This window comes from Mobula birostris, chromosome 27, assembly GCF_030028105.1.
Source record: "Mobula birostris isolate sMobBir1 chromosome 27, sMobBir1.hap1, whole genome shotgun sequence".
Lineage (NCBI taxonomy): Eukaryota > Metazoa > Chordata > Chondrichthyes > Myliobatiformes > Myliobatidae > Mobula > Mobula birostris.
In genome coordinates, this window is record NC_092396.1 from 32,930,881 (window position 1) to 32,949,977 (window position 19,097).

General features: G+C 36.5%; 1 protein-coding gene across 9 annotated transcripts in view; it reads left to right on the forward strand.

Moving 5' to 3' along the window:
* The window catches only part of eif4g3b (eukaryotic translation initiation factor 4 gamma, 3b), a 315,184-nt gene extending 296,692 nt beyond the window's left edge, over nucleotides 1-18,492 (forward strand). For 5 of the 9 annotated variants that reach the window (XM_072245246.1, XM_072245247.1, XM_072245245.1 and 2 more), the window contains 10 exons: nucleotides 1,773-1,972; nucleotides 4,044-4,159; nucleotides 5,562-5,734; nucleotides 7,047-7,172; nucleotides 7,663-7,744; nucleotides 7,894-7,992; nucleotides 9,713-9,859; nucleotides 13,835-13,916; nucleotides 14,843-14,989; nucleotides 16,355-18,492. In XM_072245246.1, coding sequence (XP_072101347.1) covers nucleotides 1,773-1,972; nucleotides 4,044-4,159; nucleotides 5,562-5,734; nucleotides 7,047-7,172; nucleotides 7,663-7,744; nucleotides 7,894-7,992; nucleotides 9,713-9,859; nucleotides 13,835-13,916; nucleotides 14,843-14,989; nucleotides 16,355-16,536 — 1,354 coding nt within the window. In that variant the 3' untranslated portion in view covers nucleotides 16,537-18,492. The remainder of the gene's footprint in view (nucleotides 1-1,772; nucleotides 1,973-4,043; nucleotides 4,160-5,561; nucleotides 5,735-7,046; nucleotides 7,173-7,662; nucleotides 7,745-7,893; nucleotides 7,993-9,712; nucleotides 9,860-13,834; nucleotides 13,917-14,842; nucleotides 14,990-16,354) is intronic. The other 4 variants (XM_072245249.1, XM_072245250.1, XM_072245251.1 and 1 more) reach the window with 1 other exon arrangement.
* Nucleotides 18,493-19,097: the final 605 nt, after the last annotated feature.

Below are 19,097 nucleotides of genomic sequence, written 5' to 3' on the forward strand. Positions count from 1 at the left end.
GTCTTTCTTTATATTCTACTCTTCTCAAATATCATTCCAAAGAAGAGCAGGTGGATTATGTAAATGTGTCCTTGGTTGATGTAGTTTTTGCATTGTTTGCTGAGAGGGGCATAACACCTCCCAAAGCTGACTGACTGTCTTGCTTTTCTCCATCATTACAGGAGAACTGCGGGGCTGTGTTATGCTGAACCCAAGCCACAGCCCTGAATTGCTGTTGGTGGTTTCTGCTCACCTGCACTTACCTGGGCCAGATGCCACGAGCTGATCTTGCTGACTCTCCACTTGCATATTAAATCTGGCATGGGATAGCAAAGCTTCAGCTGGCCTGCTGCAGAGGTCCCTCCCCCAGACATTTTTGACAGGAGGCAAAACTGAGGTGGAATTTGTTCCTGCCAGAGCAGGAAACTCATTTTGAAGGATATTTAAATGACATGTTAAATCAGAGAGAATTAAAATAAAATCAAAATTGTAATTAAGAAATTAATTTAAGGCACAAATAAAATAAAACTTTAGCCTGAATTGAAATATTTTTTAAACATCCATTCTGCAGGCTAAGCACATCTCTTGAATTGGGGTCTCTGATTCTGCTCCAAGTCTGACTGGGTTAACATCAGAGATTCCCACTGTAGGGTCCAGCAATGGAATGGAGGAACAGAGCAGCCGCTCTCATTCAGATATTTCCTGCAGATTAGACGAAGTCCAGCTTCTTCATTTAAACCTCTTAAGGAAAGCCTCTTTCCAGTTCATCTGAACCACGCTTTAGATGTAACAGAGTAGGCTGCAAATGTAAACACCTTCTTTAAGTTTACTCTTTTAATAATCTTAAAATCTATCTTTGAGAATCCAGCCTATTTTATTTTATATCTGGTATCATCCAAGTATTCCATTTGCCCTTTACCAAGGCCTCAAAAAATTTTTATTTCTTTCAGTGCTTCCAAAAAGCAGAGTGATCTGTGCATATCAGGGCCTTATAACCTAAGTGTGTCAGTGTCCCTATTCCTGTAAGTATCCAACCCTACAGATTCTTTTATACCTTTTGAGTACTTTTTTTTCCCAAAAAAAACAAGTGATCTTGTCACTATTCCTACCAGAATGTTAAAGCCACATGTTATCTACATTGAGTCTGTTTTTGGCAAAAGAACTATAATCTGTAAACTATGCTTTTCATGTCTTTGTTGATGATGCCTTTTCCCCCCTGTAAAATCCTGATTACCAGATGCTGCGATAACAGTTTTACATCAGAACATCATATCATTTTAATCAGTGTTTTCCTCATTCACAATGAAGTGGTAAAGATGTTTCTTAACAAAATGCAATTATTTGGATTCGGTGCCTTTTAATCATTCATGAGATATGGACATTGTGGGTAATGCAGCATATGTTTTCCAATCCAAATTGACCCTCAACTGAAGAGACAGTCAAAAATCAGCCATATTGTTTGATCTGGAATTGTCTACAGGCCAGGCAGGATAAGGATGGCAAATAACCTGGTTCTTACAATTTATCAATGTGTCAATGCACACAGCCATTTAAGACAAATCAATATTATTACAAATTCTAAAGTTCAATAATTTTTTCAGTTTGTTATGAATGTTATAGACGAACTATGAATAAAACCATTGCAATTTATTCAAGCAATTTGAGTTTCATGAATCAGTGTTACTTTATATCATTCTCTTACTTTTTAGCATATAGACATGTGCTCTATCAGTAATATAAAGGCCATCTTCTTCTTTTATCCCTCACCATCCCATTCCCAATCTCTCATGTAGTCGAAGCAGTACGGGTAGAGAGAAGAATGATAAACCATCAGGTCGGCCAGCCATTACAAGGGGGAGCAGTAATAAGGAACTCCTTGATGATCGAACACGAGAAGAAGAGAGAAGAGAAGCCCTTGAAATTGTACAACAAGCCACAAGTACCTCTGAGGAGAAGAGTGCAGAGGGAGATAGGAACCGTACTAAGGAAAATGGTAAATTTGCAATTCCTGTTGCTTGAATTGCCTTATGGTTAGTAGCCAACATAAAGCTGGACTTTCAGATTTGCTCCATTAATTTGGAAATCAATGGTATAATTAGAAATCGGCATGGAAAAGAAAACTTGACCTTCCTTTTATCTGCATTATGTTTACAATAGCTTATGTCCAGATATTCACTTAGTTTTGAATCTTTGTCAAGTCAACTATCAAGTGGTGCAGAAGAAAATACCAGTATTTTAATATTTACTGTGACTCAGAGATTTCCAGCAGTATCCTTGGAATGTATATATTATTTTTATTAAAGTTATTTAGTTAAATTTGTAAATAAAAGTGGCCAAATTGACTCTGGCATAATTAATCTCAGGTGTGGTGAAATAATTGGCCTCTGGTTGTCCATCAGCTGCTGCCTACTCTCCTCCAGTTCTCCCCCCGCCCCCTTACAATAGGCTTCCATGCTCTGCTTATGTATACTTGTCACAAAGTAGTTAATTTTAACAGGTGTCAGTGAAATCATACTTTAACATGAGTCAATAACAAGTGGAATTGTTGGATTAGAGTGGGGAATGGGGAGGAAAAAATACTCTGGTAGCAATAGGCTATTGAATTTTTGCTCTTGGTCAATAAGCAGCCATTTGAAAATATTGATTGAGCAGCAGATGCAGTGTTAAAGGGTTTATTCATCAGCTTTTCATTTCATGTATTTATAAGCATCAATAACACATTAATATTTGAATGTTAAAGTAAGGGTGGCATAGCAATTAGTGATCGAGCCTCTATTCCCGCCACTATCTGTGAAGAGTTTGTATGTTCTCCCTGTGGCCACATGGTTTCCTCTGGGTGCTCTGGATTCCTCCCACATACCAAAGACACTGGTTAGGGTTAGTAATTTGAGGGCTTGCTATGTTAGTGCCGGAAGTATGCTGACACTTGTGGATTGATGCTCAGCACATCCTCAGGCTGTTGTTGCAAACAACACATTTCATTGTATGCTTCAATTTACTTGTTACACATAAAGCTAAATATTTTTTAAAAACATGTATATTTCTTTGAATATTTTGGTACATGAAGTAGCAAAGGCTTTGGTCAGATGTGATTTCTCTGTGACATGATGCTGATGTCATAAAGATGTAATTACTATGGGAAACTGGTAATGACTTATGGGCATAAAAATAGCTGTTGCAATATTTGTTACAGGAACATTTCTTTGATTGTTAAATAGTGGTAAGAGGTTATAGTTGCTGTACTTGGTTTATTGTGGGTGAAGTTAACTTACAAGGGGTGATTGATAAGTTTGTGGCCTAAAGTAGAAGGAATCAATTTTTGAAAACCTAGCACATTTATTTTTCAACATAGTCCCCTCCTACATGTACGGACTTAGTCCAGCGGTCGTGGAGCATACGGATCCCTTCTTTGTAGAAGTGGTCCACAGCAGGGGTGATTGATAAGTTTGTGGCCTACGGTAGAAGGAGATGAGTTATTAACTTCAAACTTTCTTCATTATCACTCAGAGTTGAACTGCATGTGTATATAATGAGAGCGTCTTGGACCTCCAGGTGGTCCACAGCAGGGGTGATTGATAAGTTCGTAGCCTAAGGTAGACGATGAGTTATACAGCTCTCGTTACATGCACATGTAGTTCAACTCTTCGAGTGAAATTGCAGAAAGTTTGAAGTTAATAACTCATCTCCTACATTAGGCCACAAATTTATCAATCACCCCTGCTGTGGACCACACCTGGAGGTCCAAGACGCCGACGAAGGGATCCGTATGCTCCACAACCGCTGGACTAAGTGTGTAAATGTCGGAAAAATAAATGTGCTAGGTTTTCTAAAATTGACTCTTCCTACCTTAGGCCACGAACTTATCAATCACCCCTCGTAAAATACATTGGAGATGTATTGAAATAATTTATTGTAACTAACTGGTCCTTCCTTTAAGACCCATCAGCAAGTAGTTAACCATTGATAGGTTTCTTGAAGTAAGGCCAGTTAGTTACAATAAATTATATCATTACAACCTCTGTGTTGAAGGAAACATCACTAAATTTGCTGTTCTTTTTCCTTAGTGAAATCTGAAGTTCCTTCTGCCGAAGTTTCCCTCAGAGCTGTTGAGGCTGAAGAGGCAATGGAGAAAAAATCAAAATCTATTATTGATGAGTTTTTGCACATTAATGATTATAAGGTGAATACTTACAGAATTTTGTTTTAAAATAAGTATCTAAATGTTAAGGTTTGTTTAGAAACTAATTGTAATAAAGCTGCATAGTTTCCATGAAGAGTATTGTTTCTGCGCCTTTGAATATTTGGCTAAGAAGATTTCAGGAAATCCCCATTCCAGAACAAATGCCATTTTTAAAAAAAACATCAAATATCAAACTGTTGAGTATCTCTTTTTTTCAGTGCACAATTAGGAAAGGATGAACAGAATGGGTATCACTTTGTAACCTTAAATAAAAATAAGAACTATTTAAAATTATGGGAGTTATATAATTGATTAGATTAAGAATTTCCACGTGTGGAAGAGGCCATTGTTGCAAAATAGTTACAAAGAAATCAAGTGGAGAATTCAACAGAAATATCCTTACCCAAGGAGTTTTGAGAATTTGGAACTGGCTATCATTAGGAATAATTGAGAGAAACAGATTATTAAACATTGGAGGAAGGAGAATGTTTTAAAAAGTCGTGTTGTCATTTAAATTAAGAAAAGTCAAGTTGGTTGGGCAAAACGTTAACTGGTTTGGTTGGGCCAAATGACCTGTTGCAATTGCATGTGACTAACACTTGCATTTTCAAAACAAGATTAACGTTTTCCAAGGTAGTCTATCAATTCATCATTAGTTATGAATATTGAATGTTCTTAATAACTTACATGTAGTCTATGTGTTAAAATGTCAGACTATATATTTGAAATGTTTGCTGTTTTTGCCAAAAATTGTTATCTCTATAAAGTGATTGCCATTGCTGTTTGAGGTTTTGCCCTCATATTTCATGTGTTTCTTCTTTCCTGATGTGTTGTGAGGTTTTGTATGTTGTGTAATATAGTAGTGTGACTCGTGTCAATATTTGCTTGGTCACTTGCCTCTCTGACCTGCTAACAGTGACGGTATATTCAGAACTCCTGATTGTGCTAATTATAAAAGGCTAAATAATGAATTAGGAAGGAAAGAAAGGAAGTGTCATTATTTCCTTTGGTTGATTGAAAATAGTTGGGTATACTTGGTCCTGTGATTCCATTAAATATTTTCTGATGATAATATATTTATAGTAAGTTTGTTTTATTTCCAGTTCAGTCATTAATATGTAGCTTGTTCTTGTTTGTCTCCCCCAAATCCACACTCTTGCCAATTATTCCCCATGCCCTTCAGTTGTACCAGCAAATAAAGCTCACCCCATTTGCATTGTGCTTTGACTGCTACTGTTTTTCAGTCACATTGGAGTAGAAAACCACAAAACATTAGAATAAACAAATAACAGACTAAATTATCAGGTTTATGGGTTGTGTTTCTCCCAACGGTGTTGTCTATGTGAAAAGAAAAAGGAAGTGATTGACCATGCTGTTTGACTGAATTATTTTCTGTTTCCAGGAAGCGCTCCAATGTGTGGATGAATTGAATTCTCTGAGCCTACTCCATGTCTTTGTAAGAGTAGGTGTAGAGTCAACGTTAGAGAGAAGTCAGATAACAAGGGAACACATGGGACAGCTTTTCTACCAGCTGATACAGTCTGAAAAACTACCCAAGGATGAATTCTTCAAAGGGTAATACTTAAAGAAGAAAAATAATGTGCAATTAAATTTTGCACAAATAGCCAATCTATGTGTACATTTGTAGAACATCTTTCACATTAATATACCACAGCCACAGAGCACTGTATATAGTTACTTACATTTGGAAATTTCATGATCTGTGTCGGCATATACTGTATGACTGCCATCTTGCACATGAAAATTGTCAAGGCATCAGGAACACGCCACCATCAATCAAGTGATTATCCACTATAATAACTGGAGCATCCTATTCACAAAGAGTCCCTGTCACATTTAATCATTTACCTAAGTTGCTTGTCCATTTGGTTATTATTTTCTTCATTGCATTCAAACAAATGACAATTAAGGATGAGCAACAATTAGGATATAATAAACAGATCATTTGATTACCTTTAATTTCTTCCTCCGTTCTATATTGACTGCAAATGTTCTATTTGGTTAATAAATGAAATTTAAAATTCAACTAAATACACTGGCTAAACTAATTCTGTATTTTATAATTTGTGTTCAATCTCCATTCGTTATTAACTGGAATGTATCATGCATCAACCAAGATCTGAACTTGTGTATTTAACAAATACAGTAGCTCAAAATAGCAATTGGATTGGTGTGTTTGCTGTGCACAAAGCAAGTGAGTTGGCTACAAAGCACTGTTTGTTGATTCACTGCCTGGCTTCAGGATGTCCTTGTGGGCTGGCATGGATAATGGAGAGAGAGGAGGGTTGCATTTAATGACAGTGGATTTTGGTGGAAGGGTTATTACGTTCAAGCATAGTACAGTTTTTTTTCACTGTCATCGGGGTATAACTTCATGGTGTTCAATTGTGCCAATTTCCAGTAATTCCCACCCCCTTCCCTCTTCAGTTGCCCACTCTGCCCCCCCCACCTCTTCTCGCATGCTATCACCTCCCATTGGTGCCCCTGCTCTTTCCCTTTCTCCCATGGTCCACTCTCTTCTATCAGATTCCTTCTTCTCTGGCTCTCTACCTTTTCTGCCTGTCATGTTCTAGCTTCTTACTTTATTCCTCTTCTCCCACCCACCAGGCTTCACCTATCACCTTCTAGCTTGCCCACCTTCCCCTCCCCTCACATTCTGGCTTAAAACCCCTTTTTTTCCAGTCCTGATGAAGGGTCTTGGTATGAAATGTTGACAGTTTATTCAATTCTGTAGATGCTGCCTGACCTCCAGCATTTTGTTCGTGTTGCTCAAAATAACAATATGTTTTCTTACAAATCAATTGATATCTATATTCTGAAATGGAATAATTTTTTTCTCTCTCATACTTAATTTGTTTTTTCTTAGGTTTTTAGAACTCTTGGAATTGGCAGAGGATATGGCCATTGACATACCACATATATGGTTGTACCTGGGTGAACTTGTCACACCCATGTTACAAGAAGGAGGAATCTCTATGAGAGAATTATTTACGTAAGAAACAGTTTAAATTTACAACAGTATATCTTGTCAATACTAAGAAAATCATTTTCTGATCTCTCAACCAGAACTTAAAACAAAATTTTCAAAAATACAATGATTTCGTTAAAGTTTTTTTTCTGGATTACCTGTATATGTTCTATCTCATTCCCCAGGATGTTAAGTTATCTGTACCAATAGAATGTTCTTGCAATCTGTGTTCAAAGCATCAAAGTTGTATTTTAACATTATTTATCCACCTTAACTGCATGAAGAATATTGTCACCAGAACATAACTTAAAATTGACAAGTGTTGTGCAGCATGATCTTTCAGGTCTCATTCTCAGGACCAATCATGCAAGAAAACTGCACTTGTAAATATTTCTAGGTGCAAGTCTAAAGATCCTTGGGTTATGATGTAGGATAGTGAGTTAACAAATTTCACGACACATACCGATGATAATAAACCTGGTTCGATTCTAAACATGATCTTCTTCTCTTCCAGAGAACTTAGTAAACCTTTACTTCCCGTGGGGAGAGCAGGGGTTCTGCTTGCAGAAATTTTGCACCTTCTATGCAAACAAATGGTGAGTGAAAAGGAGAATTTGGTACAGAATTTATTGGCTCACATACTGAAAGTCAAATAGAATTCAATGTTCTGTTTATACTTTTATTTCTCTTATATAAAAGTTATTGAAAATCTTTCAGAATAACATTTCACTTCTATTGTTACCAGAGCCATAAGAAAGTTGGGGCCTTATGGAAAGAGGCTGGCCTAAATTGGAAAGATTTCCTACCTGAGGGAGTTGATGTTCAACATTTCATTAGCGATAAAGTGAGTCTATTACCTTTAAGACTCAATCAATTCATATAGTAAAATATCCCGTCTTGCTTCAACCCGTGTGCTTGTCTTGATCATTTCTAGTTCCTCCACTTGCATTTTGAAATGTAATAATTATGTAAGTCAACCAATGGCCACTTCCAGTCATGTTGAGAGAGGGCAAAAACTTGGATTTTTTTAAGCCTCAGAATGAATAATGGCCAGACAGAGAGAGATAGAAATCACTTTGACTGGCTTAACTTAAAAATTGCTTTATCATTGCTGCGTATCGGAATCATTTCAGAGTTCAGTTTAGATCAAGAAATATAAAGATAAAAGAAAACAAATTCACAAATGTGTGAAATAGGAAAACATTTCTCTACAACTATTTTAGCATAGCAGATATTTCATTACCCATAAAATTAACCAAGTGAGAATGTATTGTCAAAATATCACTGCAAATGGGCAAGTTGCCTTGAGCGTTACATGCTTGGGTGATCATGGCTTTCCACATCGAACGATCCCACGCAGCATCAATTATATCTTGCACACTTAGATCTGTTAGTTCTTTCACAGTGTCCATATATTTTCTTCTTTGCTGCCGCCTTCTGCGTTTCCCAGGCATATGGCCTTGTAATGTAAGGCATTCTATTTCTCCCTTTCTGATGACGTGGCCCAGGAATTTAAGTTTCCTCTCATTTAATGTTCTCATTAAAGATCTTTTTGTATGGGCACGTTGGAGCACTGTCTCATTAGTTACCCTATCTCTATATGATATTTTCAGCATTCTTCTAAGAAACCATGTTTCTGTTGCTTCTAAGTTTCTTTGGAGTTCTGGTGTTATAGTCCATGTTTCGGAAGCATCCAGCAAGATTGACCGGCTGTAAGATTTTAGTAGCCTAAGCCTTGTTGTTATAGAAATGTGTCTGTTGGTAAAAATGGGTTTCATTTTTTGGAAGTTGGTTTTGGCAATGGCAATTCTTCTTGTTATTTCTACTTTACTTCTAGCATCTTGTGATATAAAGCTACCAACGTAATTAAAGCTGGTCTTTTGTTCAATCTCTTGGTTACCGATGTACAATTGGCAGTTGGGAGTATCCTGCTGTCTTGATATTACCATAGATTTGTTTTTTTTTTACAGTTGGTTGGACCAAAATCTGCACTTGTTTGTACTACTTTGTCTAGGAGGATTTGTAGGTCTTCTGCAGCACTTGCTATTAGGGTGGTATCGTCTGCATATCTTATATTGTTGATGTTAACACCTCCAATTTTTATAGCCTTGCTGCATTATGTTTAAAAACAATTTAAATTTTAGAATTCAGAGTACTCTGATTTGTGACAAGAAATAGAATGATGTGGTGTACTGAGTCGTAAAACTATATTTGATGACCTTGACCTGTTTTATCATCTTGATGTATCCTTTTATGCTGTAATAACATTATATTGGTTTAAATTACATGGTTCTAGAACCTGGCTCTTTCTGTTAATAGCATTTTTTGAAATCCTTTGTTGAATCATCAACAATCACAGATGTAGTATCAGGGCAATAAAATTAGAGAGTTGAGTGTTTGTGATGGTGACATTCCAGAAAAAAATGAAATCATTGGTAATTAACCTGAATTTTACAAGCTCAAACTGAATAGGCAGGATAAATGGATATATGATTGCAGAGAATTGTCATGCTTTAATTATGTTGGCTGAGACTGTTAATATTAGTTTTATGATTCTTTTGCAGAAGTTGGAGTTTACTATATCAGATGTTTCTGGTCCTACTGAAGCACTTTCAAAAATGGAGTTCTCTGCTGAAGAACTGAACAAGTGGCTAGAAAAACTTATAATTGAAGACAAGGCCAGCAATGAGCAAATCTTTGATTGGGTAGAAGTAGGTTGAATTTTACAAAAACAAACTATTATGGATGCAGGACCTAAAACATTGTTTCTGCCTCCATGGAAGCCAACTGATCTGAATATTTTAAATATTTTCTGTTTTTATTTTGTGTTGACTTTCTGTAAGATTAATCCATGAGTGTGGCAATTTCTTACATTGGCCATAATGTTAAATTTACAATAAGAGTAATTTGTGTTCTAAACATGATTATTAAACGAATTGATGATCATCAAGACCCAACCTGGGGTCCACAGACTCCCCAGACTCTGTGATATTGGTCCAAGGCATAAAAAAGGGTTGGGAACCACTGACCTAGACAAACATTGTATGCGTTTCTGGATATAACTAGGAGCCACATTGTGAATGCACTTCTTTTCTGTATAATGGGTAAAGGTATAAATCCATCAAATGATAGGACACATGCTTACATGTTTGTGTGATTGTTACATAAAGAAACGTGTAACTTTCAACAATATCCAAGCTTGCCCAGAATCTGTTGAGCAGTCTGTGTCTGATTTTTCAATTACCTTCTCTGCAGTAGTTTGTGACCTGTAATCTTGTGTTGCTGTTGATACTATTGTGTGTTGACTTAATTTTTATTGATCTAATGTTGTGAAGAGCAGTTAGGCTATTTTGCTTCAGGCAGGAATAGATTCCATGTCCATGGATTTCTCAGTATTTAAGTGTTAAGTATAGGATTGGGTTTCCATGTTTGAAAATACATACCAATTAAAAAAAACAAAACACTAACACCAAGACTTCAGTCAATTCAAGCAGAGTCTGGATGTGATTTAATCATTAAGGTGACTCCCTTTGAGACAAGTCAGGTTAAAAAAATTAGCATCAGAGTTTTTTTTTTATTTTCCTATTTACTTTATTGTGGGTGATGAGGTGGGGATGCGTCTCTACCAAAGGAGGTGCAAGGAGCTCCTTCCCTCCACTAGCCTGCAGGTCACCCTTGGTCAAGGTGTAGCACCTTCAGCCCCCCAATCAGGGTCACACGAAACCATTGGAGCAGGTAGTGGATGGTCGTATGAGCAGCTGGTGCATATCACATCCTGGTTATCCGACCACTAACATCAGGCAGACAGTCTGTGAAGAGTATTGATAATAGTTGGGGTCACCCGTCTTGTAAAGACACTGCACAGAAGAAGGCAATGGCAAACCACTTCTGTAGAAAAATTTGCCAAGAATGATCATGGTTATAGACCATGATTGCCCATGTCATATAACACAGCATATAATGATGATTTTATTGCAATCTTGATCTGCAAGGATCATGTCCAATTAGGCAACTCCAGTACAGATTTCTAAATTAAAACTGCTTTGTTGTAAAATTATTCAAAAGTGTTTTTAACATAATTTCTGACAATCAGATTTATCTAACTTAAAATGATAACTTTACCTTCAATGATTCAGCGCGTTTTGATCATTGAGAAACTTACAAGTCCATACTTGGGTTTATGATTTTCCTATACAATTGGTACTCATACTTGCTGCTTGTCCTATCAATGCTAACTTCATATTCTGTCATTTTAATAATTAAGGATGTGATCTGTTTCAGTATTGGTGTTCTCAGCCCTGAGACAGAAGAGTTACATTGTGCCCAAAATCTAGGCAATATGGAGGAAGATCACCCCACTGTACACTGAAATTTGAGAGGTCTGTCTCTCTTATTGAAGTGCAAAAGTTTCAGTGGAGTACGGTTTCAATGAAGTAACAACCCACCCAGTAATTATACTTAAACTATGGTAACTAAAATAGATTTTCAAATCATTGGGTTCTCACAAAACTAAAAATGAGAGACCTAGTTCCTATATCACAACAGTTTAAAAATCCAGCATTGGGTGAAGAATGCTTCAGGATATCTTATCAAATGCAGTGCTATATAAACTGCCTTTGAGAAATGAAAAAGGAGGAACAGGTTTTTGTTTATCTTTCGTTTTGCTGAGTGGCTTTTTTTACAATGACTCTGTCTCAATTCTGTTCCTGTTAAAAGCGATTGCCCCATTTTGTAATTGTATTTTTGGTATCAACTTCAACATGATTTCTAACAGAATTTTCTGTGCTAACATCCTTTGTGTACAGAAAATGTTCTCATTTCTCTTTTTTATTTGTTACAACTGTGCTTTCTCTTTGTCGCATCAATGACTGGTAGGCATCAACTCTCACTAGTTTTCTATAAATGCCTCTTCATACTTGTATATAACAAAAAGAAGATATTAAATGCCATAATGCAACCTAAGTGGAGTTATTTTGGATAGGCTTTTTTATCTAGATTTTCTATGGATGAAGTTTGGTAGTTAGTTTTATTCAGATGTACTTTGACTTCAAATTTGAAATTGCAGGGTGAAACCTCAAGCCAACTGATCAGAGCTAACAGTTACAAGAAAAGGTCTGTGAACCCTTTGCAATTACCTAGTTTTCTGCATTAATTACTCATAAAGTGTGGTCTAATCTTCATCTAAGTCACAATAATAAATACAATCTGCCTAAACTAATAACACACAAACAATTGTACTTTCTATATCTTTATTGAACACGTTGTTTAATCATTCACAGTCCAGGCTGGAAAAAGTATTTGAACCCTTGTATTTAATAATTGGTAGAACCTCCTTTACCAGCAATGACTTCCACAAAATGTTTCCTGTAGCTGCTGATCAGACTTGCACAATAGCGGGGAAGAATTTTTGACCATTCCTTCATACAAAACTGATTCAGTTCATCAATATTTCTGGGATACCTTGCATGAACAGCCCTCTTCAGATCATGCCACAGCATCTCAAGCGGTTAAAGTCTGGCCTCAGGCTTGGCCATTCCAAAACACGAGTTTTCTTCTTTTTAAACCATTCTGTTGATTTACTCTTGTGTTTCAGATCATTGTCTTGTTGCATCATTCAGCTTCTCTTAAGTTTTAGGTGACAGATTGCTGCCCTGATATTCTCCTGTAACATGTCTAGATACAATTTTGAATTCGTTGTTCCCTCAATGATTGCAAACTGTCCAGGCCCCGAGACTCCTTCCACCATGCTTCATAGTTAGGATGAGGTTTTGATATGGTGTACAGGCCTATTTTCCTCCAAGCATAGTGGTGTGTATTTCTGCCTAGAAGTTCAACTTTTGTCTCATCTGTCCATAGAACATTATCACAGAAACATTGTGGAACATCCAGGTGGTCTTTTGCAAACTTGAGAAGTGCAGCAATGTTTTTTTTTGGAGAGAAGTGCTTTCCTCTTTGGTGTCCTACCATGAACAGAGACCAGAGATTTCTGCAGATCTTTTGCTGTTACCCTTGGGTTCTCTTTCACCTTCTTCAGCATTGCACGTTGTGCTCTTGGTGTGATCTTTGCAGAACGCCCACTCCTAGGGAGAGTAGCAACAGTACTGAATTTCTTCCATTTGTAGACAATTTTTCTTGCTGTGTACTGATGAGCACTCAGGTCTTTAGAAGTGCTTTTGTTGCCTTTTCCTGCTTCATGCATCTCTACAATTCTCCTAAGGTTGTTTTGATCAAGGCATGGTGCACATAAACAGATTCTTTCTTGAGAAAAGCAGGCTCTGTCAGTAACCTGACTGTGTGTCTTTTTTATAGGGCAGGGCACCTCTATAACCCACACCCCCAATCTCATCTCATTGATTGGAACACCTGACTGCAAATACTTTTTGTAGAAGGCATTACCCCAGAGGTTCACATACTTTATTGAACTTAGACTATGATTGTTTAAATTGTCTACTCAGTATTGAAGAAAAGTACAATTGTTTTTGTGTTATTAGTTTTGACAGACTGTGTTTGTCTATTACTGCGACTTAGATGAAGATCAGACCACATTTTACAATTAATTAATGCAGAAAACCAGATAATTGCAAAGGGTTTACAAACTTTTTCTTGCAACTGTACACTTGGATCAATCATAGAAAGTTTATTTCATTATTGTTCAAGTCTAAAATTATTTCTTCATCTTCCTACAGGCTAATTTAGATGAATCACAGATTGGTTCATCGACATTCCTTAGAGCTTTGATGACAACTGTATGTAGGTCATCTATTACAGGTAAATAAATCAGCTTCTTTATGATTTTGTAATTTACTATGTATTTGATTCAAAATCAATGCAAAAAATTGGTGATTTTTTCCTTAAGTATGTTGTGTCCTTATGAAAGATTGAAAGTCAGATTATCAATTAGACATCCACTCATAATCTGCCAATAGTTTAGACCTAAAACCATAAGAATTAGGCCATTTGGCTCATCGATCGTGCTCTGCCATTTCATCATAGCTGATCCAGTTTTCCTCTCTGCCCCAATCTCCAGCTTTCTCCTTCGTGGCCTGGCCAATCTATGTACCTCTTAATTAATTAATATTTTAATTTCTTTGAATTCATTTTTATTAATAGTTGATTTTTATTTGAAAGTAGTTTTGATTTTCATTTATCTGAACTTTATCAGCCTCTGCCTTAAATGTACGTAAAGACTTGGTCTCCACAGCTGACTCTGCACCAAATTCCACAGATTCACCACTCTGTCTAAAGAAATTCCTCCGTATCTGCATTCTAAAAGTACACCCCTCTATTCTGAGGCTGTGTCTTCTGGTCTTAGATTCTCCCACCATTCTCTCCACGTTGACACTATTAAGACCTTTCACCATTCGATAACCCTTATATGATGACATTTCCCTGTTTGGTTTTAAGTATGTGTAGTTAGTATTAGAAATAGAAGTAGAAATACAACTTACAATCCCTTGAGCCTGATCCGCTACTCAATGAGATCATGCCTGATCCTGTGCCTGAGATTTACTTTCCTATCTGTTTCCAAAGTGCCTCTTCCTTTGTTTCAAAAATATTACGTTTGAATATTCTCAAGTCCAAGGCAGGTATCATAGAGTCCAAGTCGTCAGTTAAGTACCAGTTGAGTATAGCATGTAAACAATAATTTACACTGCTATAAATCTTACTTGTAATTTTTAATCCCCTATTTCTAGGAGAAGGAGCCTCAAGTCGTGTAGATGCAACCATTATACAGCAGCGATTGCGATTGTTACTCAAGTACCTTAATTCTGATCCTGAACGAGAATTACAAGCACTTTATGCACTACAAGCATTAATAGTAAAACTTGATCAACCTCCTAGTATGTATTTTTCAAGCTTCTTTCCTAATAATTTTCTCTAAAGTCTATAGAATGTAATCCACTCTCACTCTCACCCACCCCTTCACCCCCTCCTCTTTCACCACCCTCCCTGTCAAACTACTCATACACATACTATACATGTTCTAAATCAGCTTCACAGAGTCGCTGGTTGAGTAGAGTGAGCCATATCCTTAGTAGAGTCCATTTGCAAGCCCAGAATTTCAAAACTGGATGAATTTGGATCGCTTGCTAGGTTGGATCTTGAGGATTCCATGAACCTATTAGTTACACTGGGAATTTCAGTGCTTCAACTTCAGGAAAGGCAAGTTATGCCACGATTATGAGGCTGTGCTGTGATGCTATTACAGCTCAGGGCATCGTAGTTCAGAGTTCTATCCTGGTGTCTTCTGTAAAGAGTTTGTATGTCCACCCCATGGAAGGTGTGGGCTTTGTCCCCACAGTCCAGAGACGCACCGGTTAGCAGGTTGATTGGTCATTATAAATTGTACTGTAGTTAGGCCGGCGGCATGGCTTGAAAGGCCGGAAGGACCTATTCTACACTGTATCTCTTAATAAATTAATATTTTAATCTCTTTGAATTTATTTTTATTAATAGTTGATTTTTATTTGAAAGTAGTTTTGATTTTCATTTATCTGAATTTTATTATTTCTTTGAATATATAAAAATGATTGAAAGCAGCTCACAGCTTTTACAACCAAGATGTTATTGGTTCCCCAAGTTTTCAGGGTAGCTTGAAGGCAAAGCCTTCACACTGCATAGATGATGGCTCTGCAGTCACTTTCATCACGTCACTAGTCCTGGATGCTCCACATTTGCAACAGTTCAGCCAAGTGCTATTTTAGTGAGACCTGGCCATTCTTTGTCTTTTTGTACCTTGTGGTGCAGGGTTGTATTAATTTAAGTGTCCCTGCCAGGTGAATGCTTTGATCTACTTATTCTAAAGTGAGTGAGAGGAAATTAGTAACAGTTCCCTATTGCTAATGATTAGACTATAACTTATTTAGAAAAGAGTGATTGTTGATGTTGGTAGTTAATATCCTGCTGGCTTATTACTGAGTTATTCAGTTATAAAATAGACCATTCAGTTTTTCTCCATGTGCGTGGCATTCCTGATCCCATATGTTTACATGGATCTTTACTCACATTACCTTCAGCTTCCTCTCTAATCTTAAAACTTGCCATGGTTCATCTTGAAACACAGTTCCTCTAAGATTGTGTGAAATTAATCAACTTCAAAAAAAAATCTACTCTCGTTTCATCAAATTGCTCCTAAATATAAACAGATAAATTGCTTCTCTTTGTGCTGTGAGATATATTAATGTGCTATATTTTTCCGATTCCAGACTTGTTAAGGATGTTCTTTGACACTTTGTATGATGAGGATGTTATATCTGAAGATGCATTCTACAAGTGGGAATGTAGCAAAGATGCAGCAGAACAGAATGGCAAAGGGGTAGCGCTAAAATCTGTCACGGCTTTTTTTACATGGCTGAGAGAAGCAGAGGAGGAGTCGGAAGATAACTGAACCTAAAAAGTCTTCGCCAATCAAAGTGCACAAAGGCCAATCATCGCAACAAATATGCACAGAAAAAAGTCAGCGATCATGATGAAAATTATGGTACACACAAGTAAAGAAAAGCCGCGGTGATGTTATAAGAACCATGGGTGGGAGCACTAAAAATGTATTATTTATAGAAAATATTTTTGTTTTAAATTTTACGCTTTTTGTTATTTTTAAAAGGACATATGGTTCCATTTTTCTGTGCAGCAAAAAATAAAAAAATTGAACACTTTAATTTATTTTTAGAACTGCAACAGTGATGTAATTTGAGTTTGCAGTTACTGTAAACAGAATGTAATATAGTTAAAAAGACCCAAACTCTTGCCTACATGACCATTACAAACAAATATAGGGCATCAAATTTAGTATATGGGTAGGGTTGGGGGGGGGAGGGTGGTTACAATAATGGCTGAAAGTAGTAATATGTACCAGTAATTCTTCCTGCCTGCTTCAGCTTGCTCTAGAAATGTACATAACATTCAACTGGAAGATGATGCTCCCTGAATTTTCAAGCCCATACATCATGAACTGCAGAATATGGAGAACTTGTACAAACAAAAATTCAACTGAGGAAGTGCTTGTAATACTTTCAAACTATAGTACTACTCAAGAGCTTGTAAATACATAAAGAGAAATATTTAAAAAAAGACTCATTACTATCTTTTCACATTCAAAACTAAATAAAAACAAACAGTGCAAGTTGAAAAAATTTCAAAAAACTGTTTATCTGAAAATTAATGGTTACAAGACCTGTTCTACATAACTTTGTACTCCGTTACCTCATTGTATTATATAGTGCAGTGGATGCAATGCTTATTATTGTGGCAGAAGTCATTATCAAATGGCTGGCTAACACAGGTTGGTCATTGGATTATGACAAGTCTTTATATATTTAAAAAAAAACGCTGCACGAATGAGGATTCTTTCTCCTTACAAAATTTCTACCTTTGATGCAAGATGGCTGCTGAATTTTGTGAAAGAAATGAAAATCATAGGAAGTAAGAGTCTCTGAAATAAAGGATTATGAGTCCCATACAGAATTGCAAACTTTCTCAGAAGCTGCTACCTTGATTCTACATACAGCAAATCGAGGATATGTCAGACAACACCTTACGTAAACTTGTGTGGTTAATCTCATGAGTTACTGGTCTGACTTGAAATGGTGGCTTACAGATTAATGCTAGATTTTGCTTGTACCAGTTTGTGCATTTATTTGAAAATTGGTTTTGAAAAGCCAAGCTTAACATGGATCAGTTATGATTTTGAGACTTGCTTCAATGCAAGTGGCTATTGGAATGCTTATGAAGATAATGTTCCAGACTTGAGATGCCATTAAATAACTGTATAACTTGAATTAAAAACTGTTCTAGGCTGGTAATAAATATTGGGTGGATTTTTTTCCCTGCTTTCGGACTTTATGCATGTTCAGCGATTCTGCTTTGGATGCAGCCATTGCACCTACCTGCCAAATTGTGTGTTGGCATGAGTTAATTAATACAAAAGCAAGATGTAAGAGGATTACTTATGGGTTCATCAGTGGTAAAAGTTGATGGCAGTGACTGGACTGTTTTTCACTTTTCTCAATATGTAACGTGCCTTGATGTGCATGAGCCGACAGGGTATATATGTGTTGGATTGGAAATGTGTCCAAACCCAAAAAGTTAAATTGACTCTGGTACAAAATGGAGACTCTAAAGCCCATTGGACACTTGGGGTACACACTTGAAATGATAAAGCAGTTAAATGAAATTTGACAGTATTCTTAGTTCTTTGAACATGAAGAATGAAATCTTTGGTTGAAGCAGATCGTTGTAAAATAGCAGCTAACTGGTTAGTAGAATATTTATATTTTAATACAACAATCTATTATAGGAGTCTAGGTAAGTTTTAGTGGGTCCAGTTTGCACATTAGTGAAAACCTAATTGGTGCATTGTCAAAATTTGATCAATGCAAAAGTTGAGATTCTGTTGGTTTGCTTTGTGCAATAAATACTTAAGGGAATTAGCCTGGCTCTCCTACCAACGTATGTCGTAGTGTGGAAGTTCTGTGATTAAATTTTTTATCAGGAAATTACTGGCATGATTTATGACACGGTTGTGCATGGGCTATTACAATATGGATCAAGAAAAGGTGAATATTTGTGCATTTTGTGATTCACTATATTAAATAATTAAAAATGGAGAATAATTAATTCTCAACAGAAGTCTAGAGAACCAAAAACAATTGCTGAATGCATGAATGGTGCTCATGGATGTTCAAACTATATAGTGCAGCACTTTATCTTATTTTCATGACCATTTCACTCAGTTATAATCAATTACCAGATAAAGTTGAAGGCCTTATTAATCTGCTATTTTCTAGGTGGTGTAATTATTGGATTCTGACAAGACAGCTTTGCCATAAATATATATAAATTGATTGCTGTGAGAAAGGTCCTGACTCTTCATATAAAATTTGGATTCCAGTCAGTCATAGAATTTTTCAATGTTCTGTGACTGAATGGAGAGCATAATGTATAAAATCC